Genomic DNA, 15,218 nt, shown 5'->3' with positions numbered 1-15,218 from the left:
CTGACAATGGAATATGTATTCTGGGTTTGTCTTCTTAAACTTCATGTTCCACACCAGCACAACTCCATCTGGTTCCTGTGGTGCATGCTCGTTGGCATTGTATGAAGCCATCAGCAATTCTGAGTACTGAGAGAAGGAGGTATATTAAAAAAATTTTTAAATTAATGCAATAACATTCATACTATAAACTCTCTGTGGTACTAACGGATAGAGTGTACAAAAGAGTATAGCAAAGATTTATCAATGAACAAATAATAAACACAAAGGTCAGTTCATCAAATTCATTGTACAACTGTGGTGTCAATACTTTTTTTTCCTACTCTGTATCTAATCCGAGAACCTCAGTTCTTCTCTTCAAGTTTGAAAAAACATTCACTTCTATGCAGTGAAATCAAACATGACAAATTTTGTAATCAACACAAGGATATGAATTATGCTCATGTTCAAGAATAATGTCAGTTGCTTGTAAATAAGTTAACACTTAAAGGTAGATCCAGCTCAGTTCAATTGATCAAGATTTATTTTTATTTATTTTTCACTTATGCATGCTGTCAAATTCAGTCTACAAATGCAACAGTCCAAAAATTGAAAGATTAGAAATCACTCTTGATCCATCCATCCGTTATCCGTAACTGCTTATCCTGTGCGGGCAAGCTAGAGCAGTGTTTCTCAACCACTGGGCTGGGCCACAACTTTTTTCCCCCGAGTTGAAACTAATTTTTACTTGTAGTAGGGTACAATTGCTTGGTTGCATCCAACGTCACATCCGCCTCATTAAACTACGGTCACACTACAGCTTGCAATGCTTTACGATGGATTATTGATGAAAATGAGGCGTTTTGGTGGCGATGCATGGCAATATACATGTCAGCTAAAAGATGTGGTCACACAGCAGGTGAACACTTAAGTGTCAGGCCTTTGCGTTTGAGTCTGGCGCAGCTCAAGCAGTCGCGCATGCTCATGGAGCACGTTCTGCGTGCTCTTGGGACCCAGTCGTTAAGGGAAACACATGATACTGATTTGAGCATAATCAGCGCATGCAGATACAGACACTGTTTTCACAGAGGCTTCGCAAAGTATTATCATTATTACTGTCATGTTTGTTTCTAACCATGTTTATAAACGCTGTTTAAATACTCTACTTTGCTTTCATTTGTGTTTTGTTTTTGTAAATATCACGTCTGCTAATAAACACTCTTCCTGCACTTAGATCTGTCTACCACCGTCTACCTTGTAGTGTCCTGATCCCCAGATCTTTAACCCAGCCACATATAAAAAGTTGTACGCCTTCATGCTCTTCCAGGTTTTCATCTGTTTGTCCATGTAGAACGATGCCCGCAGCACCAGGTAGTTTGAGATGTCGGGGAACTCAATGGATGGATAATTTTCCAACTCATAGGAAAAATCCTTCTTTGTTAGCGTGTAAGGATCTATCCCATTGAGTGGTTTCTATATCCACTTCTTGGTTTTAATAATTTGCTTGTTTGCTGTACACAAACATGGCAGTAAGTTCTTGTGTTAATCAACCAGACTCCACTTTTGATTCATTAATCCCTTTTGAATGAGAATGCCCTGCATGCATAGTTTTATGTTGGCTTCTGGCACATCCATACAGTTTTAAATACAATACCTAAAATTAAAAACAGTTTTTTACTGCATTTATTTAATCACTGGGCTCCCATCTGTAACAGGGAGTGATTGCTACAGTACATCCCACTAATACACTTTACAATAGATTATTAAATTCTAATAGAACAGATGAGCCAAATAATTTGGGATCTTTTTTAATGGGCCCCAACTCATTACAAGTGTGAACAGGTGGGCCTTAAAGCAGAAAAGGTTGAGAAACGCTGACTATGGGTGAGAGGCAGGGTAAACCCTTGACAAGTCACCAGATCATTGCAGAATCACTCTTCATTCACAAATTTATCCTGTTTTATTCTTGACCTAATATGGAAGTAATTAAAAATATTCCAGATAATGTCCTCGAATTTATCATTTATCTGCTCAAGAAAACTAAATTTGTCTGTAGTTGCCCACAATGTGCATACCATTGCTAAGTGATTCTCTATTTTTCTGGGCTAAAATAATTCCATCAAATAATTTTTACATTGATCTGAGCCAATTCCATTAAAGTTTTGAATGTTGCAACAGCCAGTGTTTTATAATTGTGCAAGATAGTTTTAATCTCGTACAATGTATTTATGAACTTTGCGCTTTAATCTCTTATCTATGAATAATAAAGGTGGACCAACAGCAAGTGTGTTGTTATAATTGTTTCCTCCACTCTCACAGAGAACTCTATCAGGTTCATGAAACCATCTCCTTACCTGCGGTGACCAATCCAGACAGGTGACAACTCTATTCTTAGACCATTGCTCATCATACAATTGTCGACTGAAGGACAGATTTAATCCAGCTTGTGTGTCCCTAATGATCAAATACATTAACTTTGTATTAGTTTAATATAATAACTTTAGATAATAGCCAGTTAACAGCCTACATACACACCGTTCATCAATGAAAAAGTGCCACTATGAGACCACAACTGATCATGTCAGTATTACTGCTTTCCTAAGAATGATCAACCACCCAGATAACATCTGCTTAGTAGTGGTCCAATAGTGGTTCTTTTCTATTGGTGGAAGGGATGGCATAATAACAGACAGGTTACAGTCACTAATTATATATAAAAATGCACCTGGTGATAGGTTGATAAAAACAGCCATTCAGTTTAGCTGTAAGACTGGTGTATCGGATAAAGTGGCAGTGTTCTATGGAAATGCATTTAAATTACTGTCTGCTTTTTCCCCCCTTTTCAATATCAGCAGACCTCCTGTTAAAATCAATACAATGGAAATTATAATTTGAATACACTGTACCATATGCTTCTTCAACATGGGGAGATGAAAATTTGCAAAAAAAATCTGTCTCATATACACTATACATTGATGAAATTTTTTGTTCGGTGAGAAATGCTCTGACCCCTCTCTGTCTTCCATGTCACGTCCGCTGTAGTCAAAGAAAATATCCAAGTCCTCAGCTAGTGTTCGCTCCACCAGCCGAATGCTACGGTCAAAGAAGATCAGGAAATCCTCAGAGTGAACAATTTGCTGCTTCTCCTCCTCTGTGAGTTCCTTAGGATGTTCTACAAAACAAATTCATCATCAGCATAACATTCCTTTTATACAATAATTATGTAATAAAGTGTTGTAACATGAGGTTACCATTATCTTGCATGGCTTCCTGATTATTCTCCACCACATGTTCTTCAGATTCAGGTTTGACCACAGGGAGTTCTTCATCCTCCTCCTCCTCTTCTGTGGAGAATAGGAAAGTGATTTTATAAGATTTCAAAGTTTATAATGTTTTGTGGAGAGTGTAAAGTCCTATGAACAATATCTCTTTAACCATATGTTATTTCTATTCAGATTATGTACTTTTTTGATTGCATATAAGCAATTAAACAATGCAGTACCAGTTAAAAGTTTGAACACACCTCCTAATTCAAAGTAATGTAATGACGGACTTAAAGTAATGATGGACGTCGATTCTCTTTACTTAGTTGAGCGGTTCTTGACATAATATGGACTATTACAGTTGTTGAATAGGGCTATTTACTGTATTATTATTATTATTATTATTTGATCTTAAACACAAAGAAGGCAAGAAATTACACTAATTATCTTTTGACGAGGCACACCTGTTAATTGAAAAGCATTCCAGGTGACTACCTCACGAAGCTGGTTAAAATAATGTCAAAAGTGTGTAAAGCATCATCAAGATAACTTTGGAGAATCTAAAATATTAAAACACATTTTATTTTTTAAACACTTTTTTGTTGACCACATAATTCCAGACATCATAATTTTGATGTCTTCAGTATTGTTTTGCAATGTAGAAAATGGTCAAATTACAGAAAAAAAAACCATGAATGAGTACGTGTGTCCAAACTTTTGACTGGTACAGTATACTGTATATAAACCTTTACTCAAAATTAATCTTGCAAATTTCCGAAAACCAGCAATATTTGGAGTAAAATTACAACTGGGACCAAGCAATGGTGTTAGTGTGCCAAAATCATATTTTAAAATGCAGTCAGATGAAGTAGTGGATTCTTTTCTTCATAAAATTTATGAAATGCTCAAGCAGAAGCTTAATTTCAATCACAGTATGGTTTAAATGCGGCAAACACAGATTAGACTGGCTGAGGTACTCATGGGTTTATTTAAACCAAAAACCCTTCAGGATGTGATGCAAGATATCAGAATGTATGAACCAAGATTTTATCTTCTGTATCTGGCTGCCATGTCTTATCTACATATGTATAAACTATTCTAGTTCTTATAGTTATAGGTAATTAGACAAATAAAGGCCAGAGAGCTAAACCACTTTTCATAAGAGTGGCAGAAATCATTTTAGGAGGCCGAATAGTTAAAATATGTGGAAGTATAAAGAATTATTTTAGAAAGAGGCATTTAAAGTTTGAGTCAGTGACAGGTAAAAGGAGTCTATACTTTCCTGCTATATTTTAAAGAAACAGTGACAAAAACAACAGTAAACTATTGGTAAATAATTTATTTACACTTTTAACAATGGACATTTTCAAAAAGGCGCTTTACAGAAATATAGATACATTCCGGATATGCATTTTACTCATGAAGAAACCTTGAGAGGAACCAGACTGAAAAGGAAACCCATCCTCATTTGGGTGACACCGGATAGTCCAGCCATCCATTCCATTCCATCCATTATCCGTAACTGCTTATCCTGTGCAGGGTTGTGAGCAAGCTGGAGCCTATCACAGCTGACTTGTCTGAGTTACACCCTAGACAACTCGCCAGATCATCACAAGGCTGAGACATAGCGACAAACAACCATTCACACTCACACCTATGGTCAATTTAGAGCCACCAATTAACCTAACCTGCATGTCTTTGGACTATGGGGGAAACCAGAGCACCCAGAGGAAACCCACACAGACACGGGGAGAACATGCAAACTCCACACAGAAAGGCCCCTGTTGGCTGCTGGGTTCGAAACTGGGCCTGCCAGTCACTCACAATTTACCCTGGGATACCAAAGTACCTGAAAACTTGAAATGTAAATTCAGCTGTTTCAAAAGCTGATGGCAGGCCAGAGAGAGGTATCAAACACAGGGACTTGGAGAAATGGTCTATAATCACTAAGTTATACTAAAATGGTGGAAGGTCTGTGATAAAATCTATGGCCAGGGGTGACCAGGGTGTTTGAGGCATTGGAAAGGGCATTAACCTACCCACCAGCAAAGTGCATGGTACTTTAGCTTGAGCACACACTGAACAGGAAGAGATGAACTTGTGAATGTCTTGCAGCATGCTTAGCCACCAACATTTCCCTGGCAGAAATCATTGCTTCATGCTAGTGCTGGAGTGTCATGTGGCAGGAGAGGTGTGGGCCCACATGATTAACTTATTTTGGAGAGCAGAGGGTATGAACCTTCTTCCCACTGGACACTGTTTGGGAATTCTCACCTCTGGGGCATTTTCAATCTCCTTGATGTGGTCCCAGGTCAGGGCTCCTGCAAATTGGGACTAGGGTAAGATACACTTCTCTGAGGTTTCACAACAGGGAGCTGGGTGTACTGTATGAGAGATAGGGAATCCGCCATGACATTTTGGACCTGGGACAATAGGGGAGGGTAAAATTGAAAGGTGTGAAGAACAGGTCCCAGCACACTTGATGGAAATTCAGTCTCTAGGGTGACTTGATGTACTCAAGGTTCTTATGATCGATGTAGATGGTAAAGAAGTGAATGGCCCCCTCCAACCAAGGTCACCATTCCTCCAGGGCCAGTTCAGCTGTAAGGAGCTCTCGGCTGCCTTGATGTTTTTGGACCTGGGACAATAGGAGAGGGTAAAATTGAAAGGTGCAAAGAACAGGGCCCAGCACATGTGACAGGAATTCAGTCTCTAGGGTGACAATGTACTCAAGGTTCTTGTGATCAGTGTAAATGGTAAACAGGTGAATGGCCCCTTTCAACCAATGTCACCATTCCTCCAGGGCCAGTTGAACAGCAAGTAGCTCTCATTTGTTGATATAATTTTATTTGGTGAGGGTGTGCTTCCTAGAGAAGAAGGCCACTGGAAGGAGCTTGGGTTTTTCTCCAAACCTCTGTGAAAGAATGGTGCTGGTACTTGTTTCTGATACATCTACCTCCACACCAAAGGGCTTGGAAGGCCTGTTCTGCAGTTGAAGTCCACTGCAGCCATTTGCTTCCCTTTTTCAGAAAGTCAGTCAGAGGAGATGCTATGATGCGAAAGCCTCTTATGAATCACTGGTAAAAGTTGGCAAACCCCAGAAAATGCTGTAGATCTTTGACCATGGTAGGGACTCACCAGATTATGATGGCTGAAACCTCACTGCAGCAGTTCGGATGGGTGGGTGGAGCACAGAAGGACGGCAGGCCAGAACTGAGTTCACAAAACCTGTTTATTTTAGCTTTTCAGCCTTAACTATACACATACACACGCACACACTCAAGTCGTCTGGTTGGGGAGAGAGAGCCCTCTCTGCTCTCGCTCTCTTCCTTAAATAGGGCGCGGTCACTGGGCAAGACACACAAACACATTAATCAACCTCAGGTGCAGTGATTCTGCCACTTACCTTCCCCGACTCTGCCCTCCGGTCACAGACCGATGCTTGGCCACGCCCCCGCTGCCACATACCCCCACCGCCCAACTCAGGCTGGGCGGCCGTCCGGCCTGCAGCCGACTCCCCCCTCCTTGACGGGAGAGGAAGTCCGCCACAGCCATCTGCGCCCCCGGCCTGTGGATCACCTTGAAGTTGAAGGGTTGGAGTGCCAGATACCAACGGGTGATCCGCACGTTGGCATCCTTCATGCGGTGGAGCCACTGGAGGGGCGCGTGGTCCGAACAGAGGGTGAAAGGGCGTCCCAGCAGGTAGTAACAGAGGGCGAGGACCGCCCACTTGATTGCTAGGCACTCCTTTTCAATGGTGCTGTAGTGCCCCTCACACACCGACAGCTTCCTACTGATGTACAGCACTGGGCGGTCCTCCCCCTCCACCTCCTGGGACAAAACAGCCCCCAGCCCTCGGTCCGACGCATCCGTCTGTAACATAAAGGGGAGAGAAAAGTCAGGGAAGTGTAAGAGTGGCCCCACACACTGCAGCCTTTACTTCAGAAAAAGCCCGCTGGCATTGCTCCGTCCACTGGACTGGATCTGGTGCCCCCTTTTTAGTCAGATCAGTCAGCGGGCCGGTGACGTCCGAATAGTTAGGTATGAACCTACGATAATAGCCAGCCAGCCAGCCCCAGGAACTGTCTCACCTCCTTTTTGGTCTTGGGCCTTGGGCAGGCCGCAATTGCCGCTGTCTTGTTAATTTGGGGACGCACCTGCCCGTTGCCTAAGTGGAAGCCCAGATACCGTACTTCCACCCGCCCAGTCGCACACTTCTTCGGGTTGGCTGTGAGACCCGCTCGCCTCAGCGACCTAAGGACGGCCCTCAGATGTCGGAGGTGCCTCGGCCAGTCATTACTATAGATGATGATATTGTCGAGGTAGGCGGCCGCATAGGTGGCGTGGGGGCGGAGGACCCTATCCATCAGCCGCTGAAATGTAGCGGGCGCCCCAAACAGCCCAAAAGGAAGTGTGACAAACTGGTGTAAGCCGAACGGTGTGAAAAAGGCTGTTTTTTCTTGGGATAATGGAGTCAAGGGGATCTGTCAATAACCCTTTGTTAAATCCAGTGTCGAGTAAAAGCGAGCTGTGCCTAGTCGATTGAGCAACTCATCAATACGAGGCATTGGGTACGCGTCGAATTTATAGACCGCATTGACTTTCCTATAGTCTACACAGAACCGGACCGACCCGTCGGCCTTGGGTACCAAGACCACCGGGCTGCTCCAGTCACTGTGGGACTCCTCGACGATGCCCATTTTGAGCATGCCCTCGAGTTCTTCCCGAACCACTTTTTTCTTGTGTTCGGGTAGCCTGTAAGGGTGGCTACGCACTACCACCCCCAGGGGCGTCTCAATGTGGTGCTCTATGAGGTTGGTGCGGCTGGGCAGGGGCGAGAATACGTCCGAAAACTCGGTCTGCAACTGGGCAACCTCCGCGAGTTGGGTCGGGGAGAGGTGGTCTCCACAGGGGACCGGGGAGGTACGTGATGCCAATGTTCCCTTTTGAACCTCCGGCCCCAGCTCCACCTTCTCCGGAACCACTGACACCAACACCACGGGGAGCTCCTCGTTCCAGAGTTTGAGCAGATTGAGGTGGTAAACCTGTAACACCCCACCCCTGTCCGTTCGCCTCACTTCATAGTCAACGTCTCCGACTCGCCGTCACTCCAATTCTAAGGTCCCTTCACTGGCTTCCAGTAAGCTACAGAATTGACTTTAAAGTATTGCTGCTGGTGTACAAATCTCTAAATGGTACAGGGCCCAATTACCTCTCTGATATGTTGCAGCGTCCTAACCCAATCAGATCTACCAGATCGCAGCAGAAAAATTTATTGGTAAAACCTGTTGTTAAAACAAAGTGTGGTGAAGCAACTTTTAGTTACTATGCAGTACAGCTATGGAACCAACTCCCAGAGGACATCAAAAATGCTCCTGCTGTTGGCAGCTTCAAATCTAGACTAAAGACCAAGCTGTTTTCAGATGCTTTCTGCTAAATGATTAATACTGTCATCTTTACCTGTTTTAAACTTTCTTAACTTTTACAGTCTTTGCATGTTTTAAACTTTACTTAACTTTTATTCTATTTTATTCTGCTGTTTTTTTACTGAACTGTTACTTCATTTTATTATTTTATTTCTATTATTGTTTAATTCTTATTATTTTTCTTCCCCATTTATTTTATGTAATTTTATTTTCTATTGTTTACTGTTTTGCTTTTACTTCTGTAAAGCACATTGAACTGCCACTGTGTATGAAATGTGCTATATAAATAAACTTGCCTTGCCTTGCCGTGTGACCTCAAAGGGTCCTTGCCACTTAGTGACTAATTTGGAGCTCGATGTGGGCAACAGCACAAGTACTTTATCTCCCAGTGCGAACTCCCTGAGGCGCGTACCCTTGTCGTACAGGCGGGTTTGTTGTTCTTGGGGCCTGCCGCAAATTCTCCTGGGTTAGGTGGGTGTGTGGAGTTTTGCGCGCAGGTCAATAACGTATTGGATTTCATTTTTACTTGGTGAAGGTCTCTCCTCCCAATTTTCCCGCAGCACATCTAGAATGCCGCGCGGCTTACGCCCGTATAACAATTCAAACGGGGAGAACCCCGTGGAGGTTTGGGGGACCTCTCGCACTGAAAACAACAAGGGTTCGAGCCACTTATCCCAATTATGTGCGTCCTCACTTACGAATTTTTTAATTATATTCTTGAGGGTGCGATTGAACCGTTCAACTAAACCGTCCGTTTGTGGGTGATACACGCTGGTGCAGATCGGCTTAATACCCAACAACCTATACAGTTCATTTAGTGTACGTGACATAAACGCGGTGCCTTGGTCAGTCAGAATCTCTTTCGGGATTCCAACTCAGGAGATGACGCAGAAGAGCGCCTCCGCAATACTGCGTGCTGAGATATTGTGAAGAGGCACCGCTTCCGGGTATCGCGTTGCATAGTCCACTAGAACTAATATAAAGCGGTACCCTCGTGTTGACCGATCTAATGGCCCGACGAGATCCATCCCAATTCTTTCGAACGGGGTCTCGATTAATGGGAGAGGGCGCAAAGGCGCTTTTGGAATGGCCGCTGGGTTTACTAACTGGCATTTGCGGCACGCCGTACACCACCTACGGACATCGCCGCAAATCCCTGGCCAATAGAACCGGGCCATTATTCGGGCTAGTGTTTTATCCTGCCCTAAGTGTCCAGCCATCGGATTAAAGTGAGCCGCCTGGAATACCAATTCCCGGCAGCTCTTCGGAATCAAAAGCTGCATGACTTGCTCTTTAGTTTGAGTGTCCTGCGTCACTCGGTATAATCTATCCTTCATAATTGTGAAGTAGGGGAAGGTCGGGGTGGCGTTTGGCTGGAGCATTTGACCATCGATTACTCTCACTTGGTCAAACGCATGCCGGAGAGTCTCGTCTCACGACTGCTCTAATGGAAAATCCGTGAGGGATTCCCCGAGAGAGGGAGGAGGAGCCGGCGGCTCCTCACTCTGACGCGGAGCTGACGTAGACGGCTCTGTGACAGCTGCTCCCACCAACGTGACACCGGGACCTCCCCTTATTAAACTATGGCAGGACCCACTCTTCACTAGGTGACTCATTAATTCCCCAAATCCTGGCCAATCCATTCCCAAAATTATCGAGTGGGCAAGGCGAGGATTAACCGCTGCCTTCACTATAAATTTTTCCCCTCGAAAAAAATGTGGACCTACACTAAAGGGTAGTTGTGAACATCCCCGTGCACACACAACACCTTCACCAATTGTGCTCCCCCCAATCCCTCGTCTTGCACCAGGTTTTGGTGGATTGAGGTCTGATTACAACCAGAATCCACCAATGCCTGATGTGTATCCCCTTGGATACTCACCGGTATGGGATACGCTCCGGCCTGATCGAGGGCGGCTCCTGGCGCATCGGGGAGCCGAACCACCGCGCCCACCTCCATTACCGAGCACTGCTGTTGGAGGTGGCCCGGCTCCCCGCAGCACCAGCAAACCAGCCCGGGCTTTCTCTCTGCACTGGTGCTCTGGGGCTCACTCGCCTGGGGGGGGGGGGGGAGACAGACACAGAAGGGAGAAACGGGAGGTCACCGCGGGTGCGGCGGGCCGGCTGGGGTGGGGCCGGCCCCCACCTCCGCGGTGGGGGAACGGGGCGAGGATGAGACACAGGAGGAGAGGGAGAGAGAGAGGAGAGGGGAGAAGAGGTTGTTTGCTGTCCTGCCATCGGGACAGCTGCCAAATGGTCCTCCGCCAGCTTGATTGCCTGATCCAGCGACGCCGGGAGGTGGCACTGGACCCACTCTGCAGCTCCGGCTGGTAGACGCGCGATGAACTGTTCCAGCGCCACCTGGTCGATGATCCCCTCAACATCGCGGTTGTTGGCCCTCAACCACCGCCCGCAGGCGTCCCAGAGTTGCTGGCCAAACCCGAATGGCCGGCCGGCCGACTTCCTCCAAGCGCAAAGCACAGAAGCGCTGCCATTGTTGCTTGGGGGTGCGCCCCACATGCTGGAGGACGGCCCGGCGAAGGTCCGCGTAGACCAGCCGGCAGTCAGCGGGGAGCTGTAGCGCGGCCAGCTGCTCCTCTCCCATTAGCAGGGGGAGGAGGCACGCCGCGCGCTGTTCCACCGGCCACCCTGAGGTCTCTGCTACCTGCTCAAAGAGCGTGAGGAAGGCCTCGGGGTCGTCTTGCAGGCCCATCTTCATCAGGGTGAAGGGAGGCGGCCCCGCGGCGGTGGACCCTGCCGATGCGAGGAGGTGCTGGAATGCCTGTCACTCTTCCTGCTGAGCCAGCACCAGGGCCTCGAACCGCTGTTCCTGTTCCTTCCGGAGGGCGACTAGTGCCTGGTGCTGGCTTTGCTGGGCCGTGGCGAGGGCGTGGACCAGGTCGGCGAAAGGGGAGATCTCCATGGGGCTGTTCTGCTTCGGCGCTCCAAGCCCCGGGTTTCAGCACCACTGTAGCAGTTTGGATGGGTGGGTGGAGCACAGAAGGACGGCAGGCCAGAACTGAGTTCACAAAACCTGTTTATTTTAGCTTTTCAGCCTTAACTATACACATACACACACTCAAGTCATCTGGTTGGGGAGAGAGAGCCCTCTCTGCTCTCGCTCTCTTCCTTAAATAGGGCGCGGTCACACACAAACACATTAATCAACCTCAGGTGCAGTGATTCTGCCACTTGCCTTCCCCGACTCCGCCTTCCGGTCACAGACCGATGCTTGGCCACACCCCCGCTGCCACACTCATCCTCTGAGCAGCCCCTCTGGCCTAATGATGTAGCCCAGAAATGCCACCATGTGAACATGAACTTTACATTTCTCTCCCTTGATATAAAGTAGATATTTAAGGACCCTGGAGAATACATTTTTCACTTGTAGGACATGGGCAGCTTGGTCAGGGGAATATATCAGGATGTCATCCAAATATGCAATAGTCAATTTTCCCAGCATGTCTTGTAAGACATCATTGATGAGGCATTGGAATACTGCTGGAGCAGAGGATCTCTCACATGGCATTTGAAATGGCCAGAAGTGGTGTTAAAGGCTGTTTTACACTTGTCCCTCTCACAAATGTGCACCAGGTTGTAAATGCTATGTAGGTCTAGTTTTTTTTTTTAACACTCTGGCTTCCCTTGGAGAGGTATAGCTCCTGAGTGGGTATGGGTCCCATGAGCATTTCAATGGCTCAATTGTTTGCATGATGCAGGAGAAGTCCACTGGCCTTGGTCTTACTGAACACCTCACTGAATTCTTGATACTCTGGGGAAATTTCTTTGTGAACTTGGGTTCTGGACTTTCTATGGTGGTCAAGACGATGCTGATGGAGGAGACATGGAGGCACTTGGCATGGTGCCAACAAGCACATGATTTCTCTTTCCTTCCAGAAGATCTGAGGGTCATGAGTCTGCATCCACAGGAAGTTTAGCACCATCGGGAACTTGGTGGTGACAGTGATGAGGAGAGAAATGTTCTCTTGGTGCATAGTGCTAACACTGAGGGTAATGGGCTCAGTATAGAGGGTGACAGATGCCCCTCCAATGGGTCCTCTGCTCAGGGCTTGTACCTTTAAGGGGTGCCACAGGGGTTGCAAGGACACCTGGAGCTTCTCTGCAAGGGTGAGGCCAATAAAATTTCCAGCTGCACCAGAGTCAATAAGCGCTGTAACAGAAGAGAAATCCCTTGAGTGTGCAATCTGTCCTGGCAGTACGAAGTTTGGGTGAGAGAGAAATCCAGGAGGACTCACCATCTTGAAGAAAGGTGTGGAGCCTGCTCATTCAGCATTGGACTGTGGGGCTTTGGCTGGGGGCCGTGAGAAGCACTGTGCCACTTGGTGTTGTGGACTGCCACAGTAGGAACACAGTTTCTCTTATTGTCGCCTCTGACATTCCACATCATTCACCTTAATCTGACCAAGTTGCATGGGGTCTGAGGTCTGGACTTCTGGACCTGGAGGAATGTTAGTTTTCATGCTCAATCTATTCCTGAATAGGGCAGTGAGGCAAATGGACATATTGATAAAGTGCATAGAGGGATACCTGGTCATCATGGCATACAAGCTCAGCAAGCAACTCCCTGTTGAGCCCTTTGCAGTAAGTGACTTTTAGCACCAGCTCATTGCAGCCACTATCTGCTGACAGCATGCAGAAGCCAAGCACAAATTCAGCAGCACTTTGAGTCCCTTGCTTCAGTGAGAGGAGTTGCTCTCCAATCTCCTTGCCGTCAGGAGAATAATCAAATACTCTTTGGAAGAATTGCAGGAAGTGCTTGTATGAGGTAATGTGCTTACGTCCTTGTGGCCAAATGGCCATGGCTCAGGCTAGCACTTTATTGGTGAGCAGACTGATGAACTGTACAATCTTAATATATAATCTTGATACCAACAGGTCACCAGAATACTTTTTCAGACAGGTAGTGAGTGGGGAAGCAAACAGAGGGGTCGCCGCTGGTGGGGCTTGTGGAGCTGGTGGGGATGCTCAGATCTGTGCCATCTGTGAGGTGAATAGCTCAACCTTTCACTGTTGGTCTTTGATGATGCAGCCCTGTACCATTAGTGCTTCCTGACAATTGAAACCACCCGCTGCATCCATGAGATGATGAAGTATTCTGTCAGGTATGCAGGTATGGATGCATGTGCAGGTATACAGAGTATTGATCTTAGCAAACAAGACAAAGGTGTAATCCACAATCAAAGTCAAGAACCAGAACAACAAATCAATGAACAATAAGTCTTGGTAACAACTAGTACAACAACAAAGAGCATATACTTTGCAATGTGTGCATGTTTAGAGTGTGCTTATATAGATAGGGTTGTGATCAAGTCCAGGTGTGCATGATCAGCAATGGGGTGAACGTTAGAATATCCATGATGGCTGTGAATTGTAGTCCACAATGGCCATGTTTGTAGGTCATGATGTACTCTGGGAATTGGAGTTTGATGCCGATTCTGGCGTCGAGATGACATTTTTAGTAGTTCATTTGATTTGCTGTAAAATCATTATTGTAAGTTAATTATTTAATTACTCCAAACATTTCCCAATTGAGCTAATAAAACAAATCTATGTAAATGAGATACAAACTCTACAACAAGAATTAGGAGTAACATCCCCATGTGAAAATACTAAATGTCGGCGGTGGCACTGTTTTGAGTTTTACCTTTAGACATATTTGTTGCTACAGGAGTCTGGGTCTCTTTACAATACGTCACCAGTTCTTTGGGCATATAATCAATCTGTACAATCTTTGTTGCTTCAAGTTTCTGTGTTCTGCACCTGACGAGAAGACAAAACAGCAAGAATATTTACCAAACTGACCCTTACCTATCTTTTCAGATTAATAACCTGGTGAAAGGCTTAACCCTGACTTTAAAATCTTACCTATGCTCTGAGTCTGCTAGGAGCTGAAGAGCCAAGGGGTCCATATCCCACTGCAGTGTCCTACACACACCAGCACAAGGGTGAGGATGTCAATCATACAGTCACATAGGATGGAGTAAAATATTGTATGCTTCACACTCAGATAAATACTAATCAATAAATCACTCAGCACTAGGTCTTGCTAAATAACACACAAAAGATATCTACATACCTGCATACCTAACTCTGCATTGACCATCAGAATACTAATAAAAAAAAAATACAAATAACTTTTTTTTTTTTTAACTTTGGGGCATGGCTCTTTTACTTGAATTCTCTTGACTCACAAGTGAGTATGTGACATTGTTCAGTGCCTGCAGAACTGAAGTGCTCTTACATGACAATTTCACTACATGTGCTCCATGTATCATTAATACATTTGTGTGCATGCCATTCACTTCACCTTGCTCTCATTTTTAATGACCACATCCATTGACATTGCTCTGAGTGCTCAGGTCTATAGTACCATTTAAACACCATAGCCTGAGATTTGAGAACTCACAAAGATATGGATGATTGTTTTTATCTTTTTAACAAAAGCTAGACTACTTAAGACCATATGATGCTTTTAAAACCATAGGAAGATACAGTGGTGCTTGAAAGTTTGTGAACCCTTTAGAATTTTCTA

At 45.4% G+C, this 15,218-nt stretch overlaps 1 protein-coding gene across 2 annotated transcripts in view; it reads right to left on the bottom strand.

Moving 5' to 3' along the window:
• dync1i1 (dynein, cytoplasmic 1, intermediate chain 1) overlaps positions 1-15,218 on the bottom strand; it is a 78,845-nt gene that overhangs the window by 27,397 nt on the left and 36,230 nt on the right. For both annotated transcript variants that reach the window (XM_060920438.1, XM_060920439.1), the window contains 6 exons: positions 14,552-14,611; positions 14,331-14,446; positions 3,228-3,320; positions 2,986-3,148; positions 2,331-2,430; positions 1-126 (listed from right to left, as the gene is read on the bottom strand). In XM_060920438.1, the coding sequence (XP_060776421.1) occupies positions 1-126; positions 2,331-2,430; positions 2,986-3,148; positions 3,228-3,320; positions 14,331-14,446; positions 14,552-14,611 (658 nt within the window). The remainder of the gene's footprint in view (positions 127-2,330; positions 2,431-2,985; positions 3,149-3,227; positions 3,321-14,330; positions 14,447-14,551; positions 14,612-15,218) is intronic.

This window comes from Neoarius graeffei, chromosome 5, assembly GCF_027579695.1.
Source record: "Neoarius graeffei isolate fNeoGra1 chromosome 5, fNeoGra1.pri, whole genome shotgun sequence".
NCBI lineage: Eukaryota > Metazoa > Chordata > Actinopteri > Siluriformes > Ariidae > Neoarius > Neoarius graeffei.
This window is presented reverse-complemented; position numbering and strand designations above follow the sequence as displayed.